The sequence below is a fragment of the Thalassophryne amazonica genome, chromosome 16 (assembly GCF_902500255.1).
Source record: "Thalassophryne amazonica chromosome 16, fThaAma1.1, whole genome shotgun sequence".
NCBI lineage: Eukaryota > Metazoa > Chordata > Actinopteri > Batrachoidiformes > Batrachoididae > Thalassophryne > Thalassophryne amazonica.
Window position 1 is genome coordinate 41,004,335 of NC_047118.1, and position 20,518 is coordinate 41,024,852.

The following is a 20,518-nucleotide window of genomic DNA, read 5'->3' on the forward strand; positions in this document are numbered from 1 at the left end:
GCATGCCTCTGAGATATATATATATATATATATATATATATATATATATATATATATATATATATATAGTAAATGGACTGCATTTATATAGCGCTTTTCCATCTGCATCAGACGCTCAAAGCGCTTTACAATTATGCCTCACATATGCATTTGCTCACACACCACTGGTCTTATGCTGGTATTCACATGTTAAGGTTTTGGAAGAAAAAAAAAAGGCTTCACAGATGAAACATAGGACACTGCAGGAGAGCAAAAGGGGGAGGGAAGGAGTTGGACAGGGAGGAGCAGGTATCTGGGACATCTTCATTTTAACAAGCATGTGAACACATGGTAGAAACGCTCAGCTGCATGTTGGTACAACAATCAGAAACAAAACAGAAAACTAAAAGAAAAAGGACTGATACCAGTGACCAAAGTGGAACATGATGGTAAGAATATTTTTATTACAACTAAATATTTAGAATCAAATATATTTTAAAAATGATTGAAAACTCTCACTTATTATTTTTATTTTTTGTAGTTTTGGTCACATTGTGTAAACTAGACTTTCTCCTTGTTATCAGAGATTCAGAAAATTCTTCTCATGGTCATATGTAATTTGTACGTGTATGCATGTATTTCACATGTGAGCGTCTGTACTTTAAGAAGTTTCACAATACATGTGGAATACAATAGGGAAGCCATATGACATTCATACAGAATAACTTGCCAAACCAGTGACCAGTGCCAAAACAGGGCAGTGCTTGGAGAGTTAGTTACTTCAAGTGCTTCAAATGCTGTTATTCCACAGCAGTGCAAAAACCACAGTGCCATCCATGACCTGGTTTTAGTGTGTATTTAATGCATACAAACAGAGCAGAAGAAGCCACACGCACATAGCAAAGACAAAGGGCCCTATCTTTCACCTGACACAAAGTGTTGCCAAGCAGCGCACAGTGCAGTGGGCATCATTTTAAGTGTACAACAGACACAGTTGTCAATTTCACACCCAACATCCATATCTTATAATCTTGTTATCTTATAACTGTGCTCATTGGTGCGCCCATGGGTGTGTTGGTCCAAAAATGATTGGGTGCACCCCATGCAAAAATCTTATAGGTTATTGAAAAATCCAAGGAAATATGCTGGAAAACTTTTCATCCTCAAATAATTTTTGAAGAAAATCATGAACAAACAAACAAATATATAAACAGTTTGTATGACTACTTTTAACTTTTCAAACTGAATTGCTTTGAATCTGAATCTGAGCTCACATTTCCTCTATCACATCACATTTCATTTCATTGTTCCATATTGATGGATTATGTAAAAGTTGCTCATTCACTCAAGAGTTTGACGCCACTAATCATGCACAAAAGCAGCTTCAAAAGCATAGTTTTTAAACCAGGTTCGCAAAAACAAGGGCAGTAATATTGTGTATGGTGCTGAAGAAGTGTGCAAGACTGCAGCTTTTGCTTCATTGTTTGATACGAGAAATATGTTTTCATATCTCAAAAACTTGATGTGATTGGCAAAAACTAACACAAGATTTGGATTCAGCGCCCCCCAAATTACCCCAAATCCACTGAAAGACTCCATGCAAGAAAAATTATGTTGACCAGTGTTATTATTTTATTATTCATCTTGGCTCCAATCACTTTGACCTTTACTAAAACAAAACAAACTTTCAGGGCCATTCTGGAGTTGTCCATCATCCACATATCAAATTTGGTGAAAATTGACTAAAGAAGGTGGGAGGAGTAGGGTAACAAACAGATAAACCAAACTTCTGACCTTGGACCCCATGACTTTAGTGCAGCAAATAACTGAAACAATACTTCACATGGTGATACAAGCACCAAATCCAGCACAAATTCTCCTTAGACATCGCTCACTGGCCACTTGAATTTTCAATAGGCGGCCAAGTAGGGGTCAATTGAAGAATTACTCAGGAGTTAAAATATAAACATGCTCCAATCATATTGAAAACTATACCACATTATTTGTTTGATCATAAAGATTCCAAAAAGGTATTTTGGACTATCTATGACTGAATATTATGGAGTTATGGGGTAAAAACATTAAGAATGGTGACAAAGGCCAGTTTCAGTTTGTACAGGGGTTAAAAGTTAAAGTTGCTCCAATTTTAGTAAAAAATGGTGCAAATTGTTGATTGAGCTACTTGGATTAAGAAATGGAATAGTTTTGACTGTGTTGAATGTTTGGTCTCCAAAGTAAAGGTCAAATAATGTTGACGTCCATTGAATTCTCTGACATGTGACATATGTTACCGCGTAACGTGATAACTAAGCATGATACATGGTGCAAACTATTCCTTTTTGAAACCCTATTAACTCAACCAATAATTTGTTACTGTTAATTAATGCTTCTATCTTAAATATGATCAATCTATCTTTATTAGTTGGCTATGTACCACAGGCTTTTAAGGTGGCAGTAATTAAACCATTACTTAAAAAGCCATCACTTGACCCAGCTATCTTAGCTAATTATAGGCCAATCTCCAACCTTCCTTTTCTCTCAAAAATTCTTGAAAGGGTAGTTGTAAAACAGCTAACTCATCATCTGCAGAGGAATGGTCTATTTGAAGAGTTTCAGTCAGGTTTCAGAATTCATCATAGTACAGAAACAGCATTAGTGAACTTTACAAATGATCTTCTTATGGCCTCAGACAGTGGACTCATCTCTGTGCTTGTTCTGTTAGACCTCAGTGCTGCTTTTGATACTGTTGGCCATAAATTTTTATTACAGAGATTAGAGCATGCCATTATCTAATAGATTACAATTTGTTCATGTAAATGGGGAGTCTTCTTCATGGACTAAGGTTAATTATGGAGTTCTACAAGGTTCTGTGCTAGGACTGATTTTATTCACTTTATACATGCTTCCCTTAGGCAGTATTATTAGAAAGCATTGCTTAAATTTTCATTGTTACGCAGATGATACCCAGCTTTATCTATCCATGAAGCCAGAGGACACACACCAATTAGTTAAACTGCAGGAATGTCTTTCAGACATAAAGACATGGATGACCTCTAATTTCCTGCTTTTAAATTCAGATAAAACTGAAATTATTGTACTTGGCCCCACAAATCTTAGAAGCATGGCATTACCCTGACCTCCAGTAATACTGTGAGAAATCTTGGAGTCATTTTTGATCAGGATATGTCCTTCAATGCGCATATTAAGCAAATATGTAGGACTGCTTTTTTGCATTTGCGCAATATCTCTAAAATTAGAAAGGTCTTGTCTCAGAGTGATGCTGAAAAGCTAATTCATGCATTTATTTCTTCTAGGCTGGACTATTGTAATTCATTATTATCAGGTTGTCCTAAAAGTTCCCTGAAAAGCCTTCAGTTAATTCAAAATGCTGCAGCTAGAGTACTGACAGGGACTAGAAGGAGAGAGCATATCTCACCCATATTGGCTTCTCTTCATTGGCTTCCTGTTAATTCTAGAATAGAATTTAAAATTCTACTTCTTACTTATAAGGTTTTGAATAATCAGGTCCCATCTTATCTTAGGGACCTCATAGTACCATATCACCCCAATAGAGTGCTTCGCTCTCAGACTGCAGGCTTACTTGTAGTTCCTAGGGTTTGTAAGAGTAGAATGGGAGGCAGAGCCTTCAGCTTTCAGGCTCCTCTCCTCTGGAACCAGCTCCCAATTCGGATCAGGGAGACAGACACCCTCTCTACTTTTAAGATTAAGCTTAAAACTTTCCTTTTTGCTAAAGCTTATAGTTAGGGCTGGATCAGGTGACCCTGAACCATCCCTTAGTTATGCTGCTATAGACTTAGACTGCTGGGGGGTTCCCATGATGCACCCAGTGTTTCTTTTTATTCACCTCTCTTTGCTCTGTATGCACCACTCTGCTTTTAATCATTGGTGATTGATCTCTGCTCTCTTCCACAGCATGTCTTTTTCCTGATACTCTCCCCTCAGCCCCAACCAGTCCCAGCAGAAGACTGCCCCTCCCTGAGCCTGGTTCTGCTGGAGGTTTCTTCCTGTTAAAAGGGAGTTTTCCTTCCCACTGTCGCCAAGTGCTTGCTCATAGGGGGTCGTTTTGACCGTTGGGGTTTTTCTGTAATTATTGTATGGCTTTGCCTTACAATATAAAGCGCCTTGGGGGGACTGTTTGTTGTGATTTGGAGCTATATAAATAAAATTGATTTGATTCATTTCAACAAGACAATGACCCCAAGCACACTAGTAAACCAGCAAAATCTTGGTTCCAAACCAACAAAATTAATGCCTCGCAGATGTGAAGAAATCATGAAAAACTGTGGTTATACAACTAAATGCTAGTTTAGTGATTCACAGGATTGCTCAAAAAGCAGTTTGAACATAATAGTAATAGTTTGTAGCATCAGCAGCAGATGCTACTATTATTGTGAACACCCCCTTTTCTACTTTTTTTTTTTTTTTTTTTTTACTAAAAGCCCAATTTCATAGCCTTAAGAGTGTGCATATCATGAATTCTTGGTCTTGTTGGATTTGTGAGAATCTACTGAATCTACTTGTTTCCCATGTAATAATAAGAAATATACTCAAAACCTGGATTAATCTTTTTAGTCATATAGCACTACTATTATTTTGAACATTACTGTACCTCACAGCAGCTCCCATTGAAAATAATGGAGAGACAGCCTGTGATTCTCGCATGTTTACATAAAATAAACGCAATAACAATGTCTATAAACCCAGAGAATATATTCACAAGAGTTTTAGGCACAATATAAAAATAGTTTTATGTTGCGATGTTAATGGTGTTGTGCGTGTGCAACAGTTAAAGTGCAGCGTGATCAGAGTGTCTCAATGCAGTTCTCAGTGTTACTGAAATCTCGCAGAGCGGTGACCTCTCTGAGGTTTTGCCGGATTTGCAAAGTCAATAGGGCGAATGGAGTGTGAAATCCCCCGCCTCCACCCCATTTTAGGTAAAATTCTGCATGGGATGACCTCATGACCTAAATAGAGAGGTCAGCTAGTAGCTTGCAGGTGCCATGCTATCACTTCGATGATGTGTCTAAACTTTGGGTGCTGAGCTCAAGTAATACTGTCTGTATGACACAAAATATGAAATCAGCTCTCTCAGCCTAACCCAATGAACAGGCTTGTCTGAAGATATATATTTCTTTTGTTAGTCTCCTCTGTCAGACGAAGGCCAATCAGAGGTTACATTTAAGATTCAACCTCATCCCGAGACTAAAATCCAACATAACACGCAGTGTGACAACACAGAGGAAACTGATGATACAACGAAAGAAGTGGTGAGTTGATTTGTACATATTCTACTGCGTCATGTTTTTATTTTTAACTTATTTGTTAATAGGATTAGACAGAAAATACTCATCTGATGCTTGTGAGATGTGTGGAGAATTTTTATTTCACTTTTAACTTTTCACTTTTTAATTTTTCTTAATTTTTTTTTTACCTGCAGCATAGGTCAGTGATTGTTCTACATTGTCAGATAAATATGCTCCCCAAAGTGCCCCTCTAGTTTGTTTTTCTTGGCTCTTTAGTTGCTGCTTTGAAACATTGTTAATTATTTTGCGATTGTTTGTCTTCAGAGTTGTTCACAAGACACAAACCCAGAAGACGATGAGTCCCCTCTTCCTGTCCATCCTCCTCCCAGTCCACCAATAAACAAACGTGCGATTTCCACTGAAGACGCAGCAACTGATGAAAGTCCAGAGCCAACTGTAAATGTCCATGTTTTTCCCCAATAACATCTTTTATTTTACTGCTTATACAAGTTTTAATAGTGATGAACTTACACTTTGATTAAAATGCCAAACTAAATGATCCAAAGTGATGATCATGTTCATTTTCATCTTCATTTATCTTCTGCAGCCTCCACCTGTCCATGATGAGAAAACATCTGCTGCTCTTTGTGTGCCTCCTCCACGCCCTCCTCCACCTGCCCTCTACTGTGACAGAGCACGTTCTGGAAAGGTCAGGCCAGCGTGTTTAGTTTGAACATATTGTTTCACCTTCTCCTTAAAACCGAATGCTGAACATGTTTTCTTTGGTGTATATTTGCATAGAGGACTGAGGAGGACCTGCTGTCCAAATGTTCAGTGACCAGATCGCAGTCCTCATCACCTATCTATGAAGAACTGATGAACTTCTCTGTAGCTCATGATGAATCGGTAAATCACATGCTATAAATTTTGCAGAGCTCTGTTGGAGATCCATCCTCGGAGAAGGGAACGTGCTGAGTGTTTGCGACTCATGGATTTTCTTGAATATTACAAATCATCATCATTTTTCCCATGAGGCACAGCACTAGCCTTGGGGTACTCCTGACGGGGTTAACCTCACATCCATTACTCTCATCAAAATGGTAAATCAGAGGTCTCAAACTCGTTCCAGAAAGGGCAGAGTTCATATAAATGTTAAAGAGGACAGGGGATTCTAGTGCTCCCTGGTGGCATCCTACCAGTGTCTCAAAAAGGCGCTTGCTTCCTTTTACATATGCCTTCGTGCCAGTGTAAAGTGCACGTAGTACAGACACCAGCTGGGGGACTTCAGTCGAATTACTAGACACTTGAACGGGGCATCCCTTGGAATCCAATCATAAGCAGCCTTTAAGTCCACAAATGCCACATAAACTGGTTTCTTTGATTTCCGTGCATTTTTGAGCAGCTGACGCAATGTATATATGGTACGAGAAGTCAATCTGTTTGCTCGGAAGCTAAACTGCAAGTGCAGAAAGATGAATTTGTATGATTCCCTGATCCTCTCAACAATGATCCCAGATAGAACTTTGGGCAGCCCTCTGTAGTTCTCCGTCAGTGACTTTAGGTCCCTCTTATGCATGCACTTGAACGCAGGACCATATGAAATCAATGAAAAGCAAGATATGGTAAAGCAGTCCTGCTGACCGTGAGTACTTCAGTTGTTCAGCATAGATCTTATACATCTCCTGACCTTCAGTTTCTTTATGCTGTTGTCTACTTCTGTACGGCCTGGTGCTGTTGCATCTATAGTAGGTGCATCCTCCGGTGGTAGCATATGAGGATAGCCCTCCGGTTGGGTTGTTCTAGTTCAGGCTGTGGCTCATACGTGTGATCACTGAAGTGCTCAGAGAAGTGTTCCTCAAGTTTTTCTATTGGAACAAGTGGCCTGTTAAGCTGTGGCATTGGTGTGTGCTGTTTCATCAGCCGAAAATCCTTCTTGGTGTCCCTTTGCTCACTTGCAAAGTTCGTACACTTTAGTTTTAAAATAGGCATTCTTTAACTCTGTACGCATCTTTATCATTGCGTAAAACAGTGACTTTTCTTTACTGGGTCCTTCTCCACAAGGAGTCTCTGTGTATTACATAAACATTTTCATAGTCTTGATTTATGACAAAACATTTAATCTTAGTTGTTTTTGTGGGTGTAGAATTCTATGTTATTGTTGTGGTTTTATATTTTATTGTGCTCATAAAGAAAATAATAATAATTGTATATGGTTATTATCCAAGCACCCCCCCCCCCCATTTTTTCATAAAAATAGTTACATTGATACGCTGTTGAAAAAATTTGCAAAAACTTAAAATCCAAAGATAACCAGCTGCACAGATTTTATATATACATACATACATACATACATACATACATACATACAAGGTTGGGTAGGATTACTTAATCCAAAAGTAATCAGATTACAAGTAATCCAAATGTATGTACATACATACATGTAATCCACATGTATTCTTTCAAAGTAATATATATATATATATATATATATATATATATATATATATATATATATATATATATATATATATATATATATATATATGTATATATATATATATATATATATATATATATATATATATATATATATATATATATATATATATATATATATATATATATGTATATATATATGTATATATATATATATATATATGTATATATATATATATATGTATATATATATATATATGTATATATATATATATATGTATATATATATATATACGTATATATATGACTGTAAGTTGCTCTTGCCAAGAGAAACTACTGTCCTTCCGTCCATCTGTCTGTACAGCAAAACCTTCCGCATCCTAAAACGTAAGACCTGCAAAACTTTCAAAATCAAAATTTTTATACATTAATACTTGGAGGTCAAAGCTCTGCCTGCCAAGAAAAACATACATTTCTGACATTTATAAATGCCAGTTTTTACTGAATTTTGGGTGTCAATTAGGAAAAGTATCAGAAGTCCTGAAATACTCAAATTGCTCACTCGATGGCAATAAAAGCTGCTCAAAGGTGTGGCAAGGTCTCAACTATTTATTCCTTTGAGGAGTTAACTTTTGGTGAAAATAACATAGGATAACAGTCAAAATACCAACTTACCGTTGTGTCCCTTGACCTTATGGACAATTTACTTGTTCTACATTGGCAGAGGAATGTGCACCCCAAGGTCTCTTTCTAGTTTGTTTTTCTTGACTCTTTAGTTGCTGCTTTGAAACACTGTTAACGTAGTTACTGGGATTATTTTGCGATTGTTTGTCTTCAGAGTTGTTCAGAAAACACAGAAGATGATGAGACTCCTCTTCCAGTTCGTCCTCCTCCCAGTCCACCAAAAAGCAAACGTGTGATTTCCACTGAAGATGCAGCAACTGATGAAAGTCCAGATCCAGCTGTAAATGTCCATGTTTTTCCCCAATAACATCATTTATTTTACTGCTCATACAAGCTTTAATGAGTAGTGTCATTTACAACACAACCTTTTCTCACACTGCAGCGTGTAGAAAGATAAATCTCTTTGAAATAGTGATGAACTTACATTTTGAAGAAAATACCAAACTGAATGACCCAAAGTGATGATGATGTTCATTTTCATCTTAATTAATCTTCTGCAGCCTCCAGCTGTCCATGATGAGAAAACATCTGCTGCTCCTCGTGTGCCTCCTCCACGCCCTCCTCCACCTGCCCTCTACTGTGACAGAGCACGTTCTGGAAAGGTCAGGGCCCACACTCAATAAACTGATGCATTGGATGAACTCAATTCAGTTACGAGCAGGATTCCGATCTAATAAATTTATGTAGCCCCAACTCAATATTTTTATTTGAGTTGGGGCTACATATATTTATTAGATGGAAATCCTGCCCATAATTGAATTGAATTCATCCAATGAGTTATTTGTTTGTGTGATACACTAAAAAAACTGACTCATTGGATTGGATTCCATCCCAACTCAATGAAATTACATTATCGTGCATGGATGTATTTTGTTTGAGTTGGGGCTACATATATTTACTAGATGGAAATCCTGCCCATAATTGAACCGATTTCATCCAAAGAGACATTTTTTGAGTCCATGTGTTTAATTTGATCACATTGTTTCGCCTCCAAGACCAAATGCTGAACATGTTTTCTTTGGTGTATATTTGCATAGAAGACTGAGGAAGACCAGCTGTCCAAATGTTCTGTGATCAGAGTGCACTCCTCGCCACCTATCCACAAAGAACTGGTGAACTTATCTGCAGCTCATGATGAAGCGGTAAATCACATGCTATAATTTTTGTAGAGCTCTGTTGGAGATCTGCCCTCGGAGAAGGGAACATGCTAAGTGTTAGTGACTCATGGATTTACAGACCTCAGATGTGGGTTTTGCTCGGGCCCAGTCCTGCCCTGCTCGATCTATGCACCTACCAGCACGCTGCACCACAGTGGTATACGGCGCTGAGCATCACCAGGTGAGAACACTTCCTGCCCCTGTGCAAAACACGCAGAAGATATGAACAGAATGTTATGAAACAGGCCTGTCAACATAAAGCGTAACTTTGAGAGGCCCAGCCTTTGGAAAGTTTTTTTTTTTTTGAGCATGCAGTTTCCTTTGCAAGCTACATTTTTTTATTGCATACTAAACTATGTCCCTCCCTAATTTTCATTCTTTATGTGGGTGTCATGGATCAGTGAGTCCTCAGAGGAGACAGCAGATGAGGGCTGGGCTTCCATCCAACTTTACGCTCGATTTTCATGTATTTCTGAATTTGAACATGCTTATTTAAAAGGATTCTTTTTAAATGCATTCTGCATTTTTAGCAGAACATACATTTTACAGTTATAATTCATGGATTTGTATTTAAAGGGGTCACATTGCTTGAATTTTAAAAAAATGCATTTATTTTGATTCACCTTTTAGGGTTAAATGTCATGAGTGTCATAGTAAATATCCATAAAGGGCCACGAATAAGTCTGCTTGTGGAGGATCTCCTGTGCTTTTAGCAAAAAGTTGAGCTGAAGTAGCTCGTTTTTGACTTCTGAGACATATGTCGCAAAAATGCAATGTTGACTCCTATTTTCTCTGTAAGACATGCCAAGTGGCCAGGAATGTCCTCTATGCGCACACCCATGCTGTGTGTCTGTGACAGGCCACTTTTGCTCCAGGCAGTGTTGCCAGATACAGCTGGTTGTTTCCAGTCCTAAAGCTGTTCAAAAACTGTATTCCATTCGGGAATGACGTTTTGCATATTTAGTTTTGAAGTTAATTATATTTTATATGCAAATATTATAAATCGTCCAAGTAAATATTTAATTTGCAATTTGCAGTTGGAAAGGGGCTTGACAGTATTCAAACTATGTTTTGCTAGAAAGTCTCTGCACTACTGATTTAATGTTTTATTTATATATATATATATATATATATCTGTTCCCACAACAGATCACAAAGGCACACTCAACTTTGTTCACTCTGCCAGCCCGGCAATCAAAAAGCACACTGCACCAACCAACCAGCATGTCAGAGTGCAGTCAGCTTGAGGACCGGCCATACCTGCACGTACTACCAGACAAAAATACGGTGAGAGACAAAATTAACATCCATCCACCCATCCATCCATCCACTCCAGCCACCTTTACCTGGAACCCGATAAGAGGCATTAAATGAATGAATACTGTGATTATTGAATATTTTTGCAGTTAGAAGGCTTGAAATAAAGCTCAGATCCCAACTCTTGAAATGTAAAGAAAAAGTAACTTAGTAGTTGTAAGAATAATAGAAGCACTTACAGTCATATCCGAGTTTGAGTTTTGGCTTCCACTGAGGACATCCAGCCAATCACAGAATAGAAAAGCCTGGTCCATTAATCAAGAGTGAATGTGATTTTTCCAGTTTATTACTGCTGTTACCTGACAGAGGAGGGTGGCGCCCGTCTGTCTGTTCACGTGTTTGTTTATGGACTCTGAAACTCAAGCAGTTGTTCACAGATTATGATGAAATTTGGTGATAGATGGCCTTTGAATAAAGGGGGAAAAAATTGGCCAAGACTTGAATCTTCTTAAAAATGACTTTTTTTTTTTTTTTTTTTGTAATTCTTGGTTTATTTTAACATCCATCCATCCATCCATCCAGGGGGCATTGCCCACTAGCTGCCACCATTACAATATTTAAAATGCTGGGTTGGGCGTGTGGTGGAGGGGATGCTTTTCAGCATTTTTGATACAGGGAATCATTTTGCAAAATCAAAATCAAGTGTTTCATTTAGTGTTTTGAAACCATGATTCATTGCTCAAAGAAATTGTTTCATTTACTGTTTTGAATGTTTTTTTTTAAGGAATCATTATCTGAAGCAATTGCATAATTTACCGTTTTGACCATTTTGAAACAGTGAATTATTTCAATGAGCAACTAATTCATTTTGTTCAACATTTGAACCATCTTTTTTCTGTTGTATCATAGAGAAGGAGTTATACCCATAATGCACCTCCATAAAGATACATCTTTGGAAGTGTTTTTATCAGTGTCATTGACACGGTGTCTTGGCTCAAAGCCCTGCACTATGCTTCTTTCATCTTCCGAACCTAAACCTGGGCCCTCACAGGGCCCAGGTTCTCTTCCCAGCTAATGCTTTCTGTGTGGAGTTTCCATGTTCTCCCTGTGTTTGTGTGAGCTCCCTCCAGGTGCTCCCACTTCAAAGACATGCAAGTTTGGTGAACTGGAAACTTTAAATTGACTGTAGGTGTGAATGTGTTTGTCTGTCTATTTGTGGCCCTGCAATAGACTGGCAGTCTGTCCAGGGAGTTCTCCGTCTCACCCCAGTGACTGCTGGGTATAGGCTCTAGCCCCCCTTGACCCTGAATTGAAATAAGTGGGTTTAGAAAATGAATGAATAGCTGATGATTTTTTTTCCTATTGATTTATTTCTGTACTAGTTTTTTTGCATTTTCCAACCAGACTTGTGGCATCTGTTTTATAAATTGTGATACCATTGAGTCTACAGTTTGTGACTGAGTTTAGCTCTCATAGTCACACAATGATGTGTGACTAAAAATCTTTTGAGATAGATTCACTGTAAGGCGAGAGTCTCAATGTACCAGTCCATTTACACTCCTATCTGCACCTATGGTCATCAGCTTTGGGTAATGACTGAAAGGTCACTGTGGAAATAAGGTTCCTCCATTGGGTATTTGAGCTTATGATGCATTCCATTTTCCTCTGAAGTCGTAAATGGGAATGACATCACACTCAAAATAAATGTGTTCTATTTTTCATACAGCACCGAAAGTCAGAAAATAAGCTGGGCGCCTGCAAGATTTTGGCCTATAAAGTGCTACTAAAAAGATTCAGTCCACCAGAGAGACCTTATGGAAGACAACAGATGGTGCAGAAGTTACATTTGTGTTTTAATTTACTGCCTTGTTTGTAGTGCAGTGTAGACAGTCATTGCTAGCAACAGCTACGGGATTAGCCAGTATTAGTGGCACCAGTTGATAAACAACACTTTACGCAGTCTTTCAGGCATACGGAGCAACATGTCCACAGACAGCTGTAGGACAGTACTGTGTGCACAGTTCAATAAATTGGACGCAAAAAAGACGGAAGTGCTAAAAAGCATTGAAAACTACATCTTTCCACTGTGGTTGCTATATCAACAACCATGGTGGATTGGGAACTCAGAGTACATGGGGTTCAAACAAGTTGACGATTTGGGATTCTGATTTCAGGGGTGTTCCTGGGGGGCAGAATGGGGAAATTCTGACCTCTAGTACAAGTGGAACACACCTGGACAATCAGGGACAGGGTGAGAAGCTCAAATATCCGGGGATTTGGAATAGAGCTGCTGCTTCTTCACATTGAAAGGAGCCAGATGAGGTGGTTCGGGCATCTGGTGAGGATGCCCCCTGGTCATCTCCTTAGGGAGGTCTTCCAAGCATGTCCAACTGGGAGGAAGCTCAGGGAAAGACCCAGGACACACTGGGGGGGGATTATATTTCTCAATTGACTTGGGAAATCTCAGGATCACCCAGGAAGAGTTAGAGGACTTGGCTGAGGATAGAGCAGTGTGGGATGAGCTTTAAAATTTCATGATAGGTTTTTCCTGTCTTATTCTATAACATGTCAGCAAAGATTCTTTGACCAGGTGTTGCCGACCAAATGGTCCCCCTAAAAATCGGTCAGCAGTGATTCATCAATTATCACTTTATTTCTGCTTCAAACTGCAATCCAGTCATCATCTATCTCAGCGACAGATATCTGAAGCTTTTGTACAACAATCATTTCCACATAAATTCAGGACGGAGGGGTCAGAACACCACAGCAGCACACATGAGTCTGACTCTCTGAGTCTGACTCTACACCCAATGCGATCAAAGGGAATAATGTGATTATTAACCATCAGATGACAAAGTAAAACCTCTTAAATCATTCTAAAGTCAGTTTTAAGCATAAATGAGGCAGTTTTAAGCATAAATGACACGATAATCTGTGAATTGCTGCTGACGCTCCGACGCATGTGCAGTGAAGGCAGGGGGGAATGATTTTTAGGGGAGACCGTTCAGCCAGTGACACCAGCAAAAGCGTGCTCTTTGTGAGTGCACCTTTCACTATTTATTCACTAACCACACATGTTGGTTTGTCTGATAGAGTTAATAAACACATTAATTTTCTTTTCTGTTGTAGATCTCAAGACGAAGGCCACCGACATTCAACCCGCCAGCTCCGCCTACAACAGAGACACAGTCTGATACAGAATCAGTGTACAGTAAGATCAGCTATCGTCCCTCCGTGCGCAGTTTTTCAGATGATGATGATGATAGGATGGTGAGAAGAAAAAAACAGACTACTGATTTAAAACACACACACATGCTTTTGCACACCACACTCATTGATAACTTGTTCCGTCTTTATCTTGCAAAGCTAAAATCAGGCTTACTGCAAATATTTGTTATATTTCTGCTTATTTGTCTAATCTTTTTCAACACTGGCAGTCTCAAGGCAGATCAACGCCTCTTTTTGGACAATATCAAAGTGCATATTTCCCTCCCCCTCAGTCAGCCTCAGAGGATACAGAGGTAAGGCCTGAGGTAAAACAAATACATAAAAAAATAACACAACATCACTCGGGCCATTTCTGCCAGTGAACTCATCTACGAAACAAAGCTATTATATTAGCACCAATAATCGATTTAATACCAAGTATTGTACATTTTGTTGTAAAATAAAGTGATTTTGAATACAAACTCTTGTAAAATGCTTTCAATTTACGACAAATAGTTTTGACAAAAAAATGATCTTTTGATTTCAGGATATTGAAGGGATGTTACGATGGTTGAAAAGAGTATCAAGTGAGTATGAATTTTTTATAAACAGATGTTGTATGATTAACCTGAAAACTGAAAAAGGATTTACATTTTGTGTTTTACTCAAACACATTTTTTAAAAAAGATTTAGCATTCTTTTAAATAATATTCTGAGGTTAAAGTGGTCAACAGTTATTTTAAAAACATTTTTGTTACTAAAAACATCCCATGGACAGATTCAAATCTTTTGGCATCTCCCTTTTTGCTGAGCTCATGCATTCTAAAATAAACCCCCTTTTCAAATCTTTTACAAAACAATAACTTTCTGCCTATTTTATGATATAAAACTGGATATTTGATGCCAAAATTGGGCTTATATTGGGTGAGTTTCTGAATACACAGACTGAACTGTGAGACTTTTAAACTCTTGTGTTTAACTTGTAAATGTAGATTGCAGGTCTGTTTTCCACATGGCCTAAACTTTATCTACTTCTCCTCAACACATCACCAAAAAAACCCCAACAAATATTCACTGCAAAAACACACCAAAATGTCTGTTTTCTGTGTGAAAGACCAAAGTACTCAGTGGTTCACCTATTTCAATGTTGGTGTCTCAACAGAATCCAGTTATCTGGCTCCATCAAAGTACAACATGGACATTGAAGATGAAATCAGGTAAGAAGACTTTGCATCACAGATCTCAAATTGGCCGCTCGGTTATAAGATTGTGACTTATTATGTATTATTGATGTGAATGAGACACCGTTAGTAAGTCCCTTTGGCTTCTCCTTTATTTCACTCGCATTTGCCAGATGCCCTTCTTGACGCAACTCCACGTTACACGGAGAATGGGCATGGGTGGCCTTAAACCAGGAACCTTCTGCACTGCAAACACGCCCACTTAACCACTTGTTCACCACCCCTGCCTGTCAATGACATGCCACTGTGACACTTTAAAACTCAAGTATATTTAACTATTGAATGTACTGCAGTGGCTGGCTTGGTGGTTCACCACGGTGCCTTGGAGCAAGAAGGTTGTGGGATCGATTCCCACTTGTGGCCTTTCTGTGTGGAGTTTGCATGTTCTCCCCGTGTTTGAGTGGACTCCCTCCGGGTGCTCCGGTTTCCTCCCACTTCCTGTAGGTTCAGTGAACTGGTGACTCTGAAGTCACTGTAGTTGTGTATGCAAAAGAGTTTGTCTGTCTATATGTGGCCCTGTGATAGACTGGCATCCTGTACATGGTGTACCCACCTCACATCCTTTGACTGCTGGGATAGGGTCCCCTGTGACCTTTAATTGGAGTAAGCTGGTATAGAAAATGAATGAATGAATACTGCAGTTCTACAGTACTCTTCCATTTGATGCTCAAAGCAATTTACAATGGTGGCATGTGTGCATGCCGGTGAAAACCCGGTGTGACAGACTGAACGGTCCTCCCCTAAAAATCAGTCTGCCTGCCTTCACTGTGCATGCGTCATTTGGGACCACAGCAGCTCGTCTGAGTCTGACTCTCTTCACCCAAAGCAATCAAAGGGAATAATGTGATTATGTACCATCAGATGACAAAGTAAAACCTCTTAAATCATTCTAAAGTCAGTTTTAAGCAGAAAACGAGGCAAAACTCCGTGACGCTTTGACATGACAACACGCAGTGAACGCATCAGCTAGCAGCTCGTGTAGCTGCAGCGCTCTGATCACTTCATCTGTCTTTTATGATGAAATAATGCTGAATTTATGTGGAAATGATTGCTGTACAAAAGCTTCAGATATCTGTCGCTAAGATAGATGATGACTGGAGTGCAGTTTGAAGCAGAAATGAGGTGATAATTGGAGAACCGCAGCTGATGACACGTGCAGTGAAGGCAGGGCAGACCGGGGGGACCATTTTTTTTACGGGGGACCATTCGGTCTTGCCACTTTGCCACCGTGCAGGCTAACAATCAGTATTTAGACGACAGCAATTTATTGTTTTAGCCAAGTATAGGGAATTAACATTGATGCTTTTGGCAAACATTTTCTTACACATACAGTAGTGTTCAGAATAATAGTAGTGCTATGTGACTAAAAAGATGAATCCAGGTTTTGAGTATATTTCTTATTGTTACATGGGAAACATTACATGGGATACCAGTAGATTCAGTAGATTCTCACAAATCCAACAAGATCAAGCATTCATGATATGCACACTCTTAAGGCTATGAAATTGGGCTATTAGTAAAAAAAAAAAGTAGAAAAGGGGGTGTTCACAATAATAGTAGCATCTGCTGTTGACACTACAAACTCAAAACTACGTATTATGTTCAAACTGCTTTCTTAGCAATCCTGTGAATCACTAAACTAGTATTTAGTTGTATAACCACATTTTTCAAGATTTCGTCACATCTGCAAGGCATTAATTTTGTTGGTTTGGAACCATGATTTTGCTTGGTTACTAGTGTACTTGGGGTCATTGTCTTGTTGAAACACCCATTTCAAGGGCATGTCCTCTTCAGCATAAGGCAACATGACCTCTTCAAGTATTTTGACATATCCAAACTGATCCATGATACCTGGTATGAGATATATAGGCCCAACACCATAGTAGGAGAAACATGCCCATATCATGATGCTTGCACCATGTTTCACTGTCTTCACTGTGAACTGTGGCTTGAATTCAGAGTTTGGGGGTCATCTCACAAACTGTCTGCGGCCCTTGGACCCAAAAAGAACAATTTTACTCTCATCAGTCAACAAAATATTCCTCCATTTCTCTTTAGGCCAGTTGATGTGTTCTTTGGCAAATTGTAACCTCTTCTGCACGTCTTTTATTTAAGAGAGGGACTTTGCGGGGGATTCTTGCAAATAAATTAGCTTCACACAGGCGTCTTCTAACTGTCACAGCACTTACAGGTAACTCCAGACTGTCTTTGATCATCCTGGAGCTGATCAATGGGTGAGCCTTTGCCATTCTGGTTATTCTTCTATCCATTTTGATGGTTGTTTTCTATTTTCTTCCACGTCTGTTTTTTTTTTGTTGTTTTTTGTCCATTTTAAAGCAATGGAGATCATTGTAGATGAACAGCCTATAATTTTTTGCACCTGCGTATATGTTTTTCCCTCTCCAATCAACTTTTTAATCAAACTACGCTGTTCCCTCTGAACAATGTCTTGAACGTCCCATTTTCCTCAGGCTTTCAAAGAGAAAAGCATGTTCAACAGGTGCTGGCTTCATCCTTAAATAGGGGACACCTGATTCACACCTGTTTGTTCCACAAAATTTACGAACTCACTGACTGAATGCCACACTACTATTATTGTGAACACCCCTTTTTCTCCTTTTTTTTTTAAACTAATAGCCCAATTTCATAGCCTTAAGAGTGTGCATATCATGAATGCTTGGTCTTGTTGGATTTGTGAGAATCTACTGAATCTACTGGTACCTTGTTTCCCATGTAACAATAAGAAATATACTCAAAACCTGGATTAATCTTTTTAGTCACATAGCACTACTATTATTCTGAACACTACTGTATAACTGAAACAGTGAACCTAAAACCTTTTTCTTAACTGAGTTGTCAAGATGCTGTATGTTTTCTGGTCAGTTTCACATTAGGGTAGATTTTCTTTTTTTTTTTGTAAAATAAACATAGTAAAAGTTACTGTATTACCATCTGCTCGCTATTTCAGTTGTATATTTTCCAAAAGGTTGACAGAAAGTAACAACTATGAAAATTCTATATACTGGATCAAATCGTGAAAATCGCCAGTGTGGTTATTTAAATCAAACTGATTTTTTTTTTCTGATGTACCTTTTCAGATTAAATCTGAAATGCAGCAGCTGAGATTTTGATCCTGTCATTTTGCCCACACAGAGAATGTAACGAGAGAGCTGCAGATGTGAAAAAGGCTCTGCGTCTCTACAACCTCCTCATGATGAAACGCAATGAAAAGCTGAGGGACTATATCTCAGAATTTATCACCATCTCAGACACTCTGGACAAAGTCCACAAAAAGAACAAAACCATAGGCATTGCTGGAGGGACCACGGGTGCTGTGGGCGGGATGACGGCAGTGGTGGGACTCGCCTTGGCTCCCGTGACCCTGGGCGCCTCACTAATTGCGACAGTCGTTGGTGCTGGTATGGTGGCATCAGCGGGGGGCATGGGGGCCCACGCTGCCAAGGCCAGTAAGAAGATTGTGAACAAAAAGTCAGTGGAAAATCTGGTGTGCAATTACATGACAAACATTGTTGACATTGAATTTTGTCTCATATTTATCCTGTGTGCGATGAATGAACTGCGGAGACATGACCTCGCCAGGTTGCACAGAGCAGGGGCCCCGGCCAATGCCCTGAAGATGACACAGCTGTCAGAGCAGGTGTTTATGGACAGTATGAGCAACACTCAGAGGAAACCTGCTGCACACACTGGCGGGATGTCTTCTGAAAAACTGCTGAAGGCTTTTGATAAAGAAATCGATATGTATTTTTCAGAGAGAAATGGTCAGAAATTGAAGAAGTCGTGTCAGAGCAAGTTTTCAGGCAGAGTCCGTCTGCTGGGTGTGAGTCTGCAGGAGGAGCTGGATTATCTGAATCACATGTGGGAAAAGTTCAGCTGAGAGAGAGGGCAGGGGGCTGTATTTGTGCAGTCAGTATGTCTTCATATAAATATATATTTAATATGTTTTAATAAACGTGGTAGTTATAATTCTCTTTACTACGACCTCTAATTGAGCTATAAAATTGTGACCCTGCCACTGAAGTGCCAGACGGTTTGTTTAGAACGTCTCAACACTAAAATCGAAAGACCTCTTGCTTAATGAACACAATAGCAAATGATTTTTGCACCTACCAGATTCTTAAAGGGGTCATGTGAATGGCATAATGATACATACTTTATTGGATTAAGACTATTATTACGCTGCAAAAACGGATATGTAAGAAAGTAGAAAAGACTTGTTTAAAGAAAATTTGACTTAATTTTTGTCTGAATAGAAAATCTTGTAAAGCGTTTTTTACAGAAGAAAAAATGTCTTATTTTGGGAAAGCGTATTTTACGTTTTCCAGTTAATATGTATTCCTTATTACATGTCTGTTTATGTATCACGCCCTGTATCATGCCCCAATGTATCTGTATCAACTTGAGGCCGAGGGCTGATACAGATACATTGGGGCGTGATACAGGGCGTGATACATAAACAGGCATGTAATAAGATATTTATCAGATATTACAAGAAAAATAAAGAAAAAGAACCATATAATTATCGTCAACTCCATTTAATAACAACTCATTTACTCACTACACCAACAGCGTTCATTCAACACTTGTACTAATAATAAATAGCATAATGAGTAGGTCTGATCTATTCATGGTTTTAGAGTATCCCAGAATCCTTTGCGCGCTGGGGAGGAAGGCTTGATAATGGCTCAGCTTAATGTTAACTTTAACATTGAAAATGCCATAGGCATGCTAACACATTAGCATCTGTCCCGTTTTTAAGTTATAAAATATCAACTGTTTCAGAAGACCATAACAGGTTGGTTTAACATAAAAAAGATAAATAGTACCCACAGACATACGCTCTTTAGGGTTTTAGCGGGGAAAAATTAAGATAAAGTGAAATTTAAAAAAAATAACCAACAAAGCAGCATATCGAAGATCAAAGCACTGCTTCATTGGTTCAAGGTTCAAAGCAAAGCTGCGCTGCAGAAACGGTTGATTATACAGACCTGCTGCAGGGTGTGTAATCAATGTAGAGAAATGATCATTTTCCTGACAAACACCCCCAAAAACAACGGCCACTCTGAAGGACCGATAAGGGAATCGTTAAGCAAAAAGGCTATTGATGTCGATGGATCAAATAATTTCTTAAGGATAGCGGAAAAGAATCGGTTCATGACACACAACCCTAATAGCAACATGCTTTTTTGTTTTTTATAAAACTCACATTAAAGACCCACGATTATCTTAAACACCTAAATACATATTTTGGTTGAACTCACCTCCGTAACGA

The 20,518-nt window shown here is 38.7% G+C and overlaps 1 protein-coding gene across 3 annotated transcripts; it reads left to right on the top strand.

Moving 5' to 3' along the window:
* Positions 1–293: 293 nt before the first annotated feature.
* On the top strand, positions 294–20,201 carry LOC117528108. 3 transcript variants are annotated; one of them, XM_034190666.1, is made up of 15 exons: positions 294–428; positions 5,142–5,267; positions 5,568–5,699; positions 5,851–5,952; positions 6,045–6,149; positions 8,518–8,643; positions 8,864–8,965; positions 9,401–9,505; positions 9,600–9,701; positions 10,670–10,807; positions 13,907–14,047; positions 14,215–14,310; positions 14,532–14,571; positions 15,147–15,201; positions 18,379–20,201. In XM_034190666.1, the coding sequence occupies exons 1-15, from the start codon at positions 423–425 to the stop codon at positions 19,121–19,123; spliced, it is 2,121 nt and encodes a 706-aa protein (XP_034046557.1). In that variant the 5' UTR covers positions 294–422; the 3' UTR covers positions 19,124–20,201. The 3 variants fall into 3 exon arrangements, with proteins under 3 accessions (XP_034046557.1, XP_034046558.1, XP_034046559.1); XM_034190667.1 differs by having other exon boundaries at positions 14,215–14,298; XM_034190668.1 differs by lacking the exons at positions 5,851–5,952; positions 6,045–6,149; positions 8,518–8,643.
* Positions 20,202–20,518: the final 317 nt, after the last annotated feature.

Coding starts and splice junctions, on each gene's coding strand:
- LOC117528108 (XM_034190666.1), top strand. Junction 14,048..14,214: donor ATGATGATGATGATAGGATG/GTGAGAAGAAAA, acceptor CAACACTGGCAG/TCTCAAGGCAGATCAACGCC. Junction 15,202..18,378: donor GACATTGAAGATGAAATCAG/GTAAGAAGACTT, acceptor TTGCCCACACAG/AGAATGTAACGAGAGAGCTG.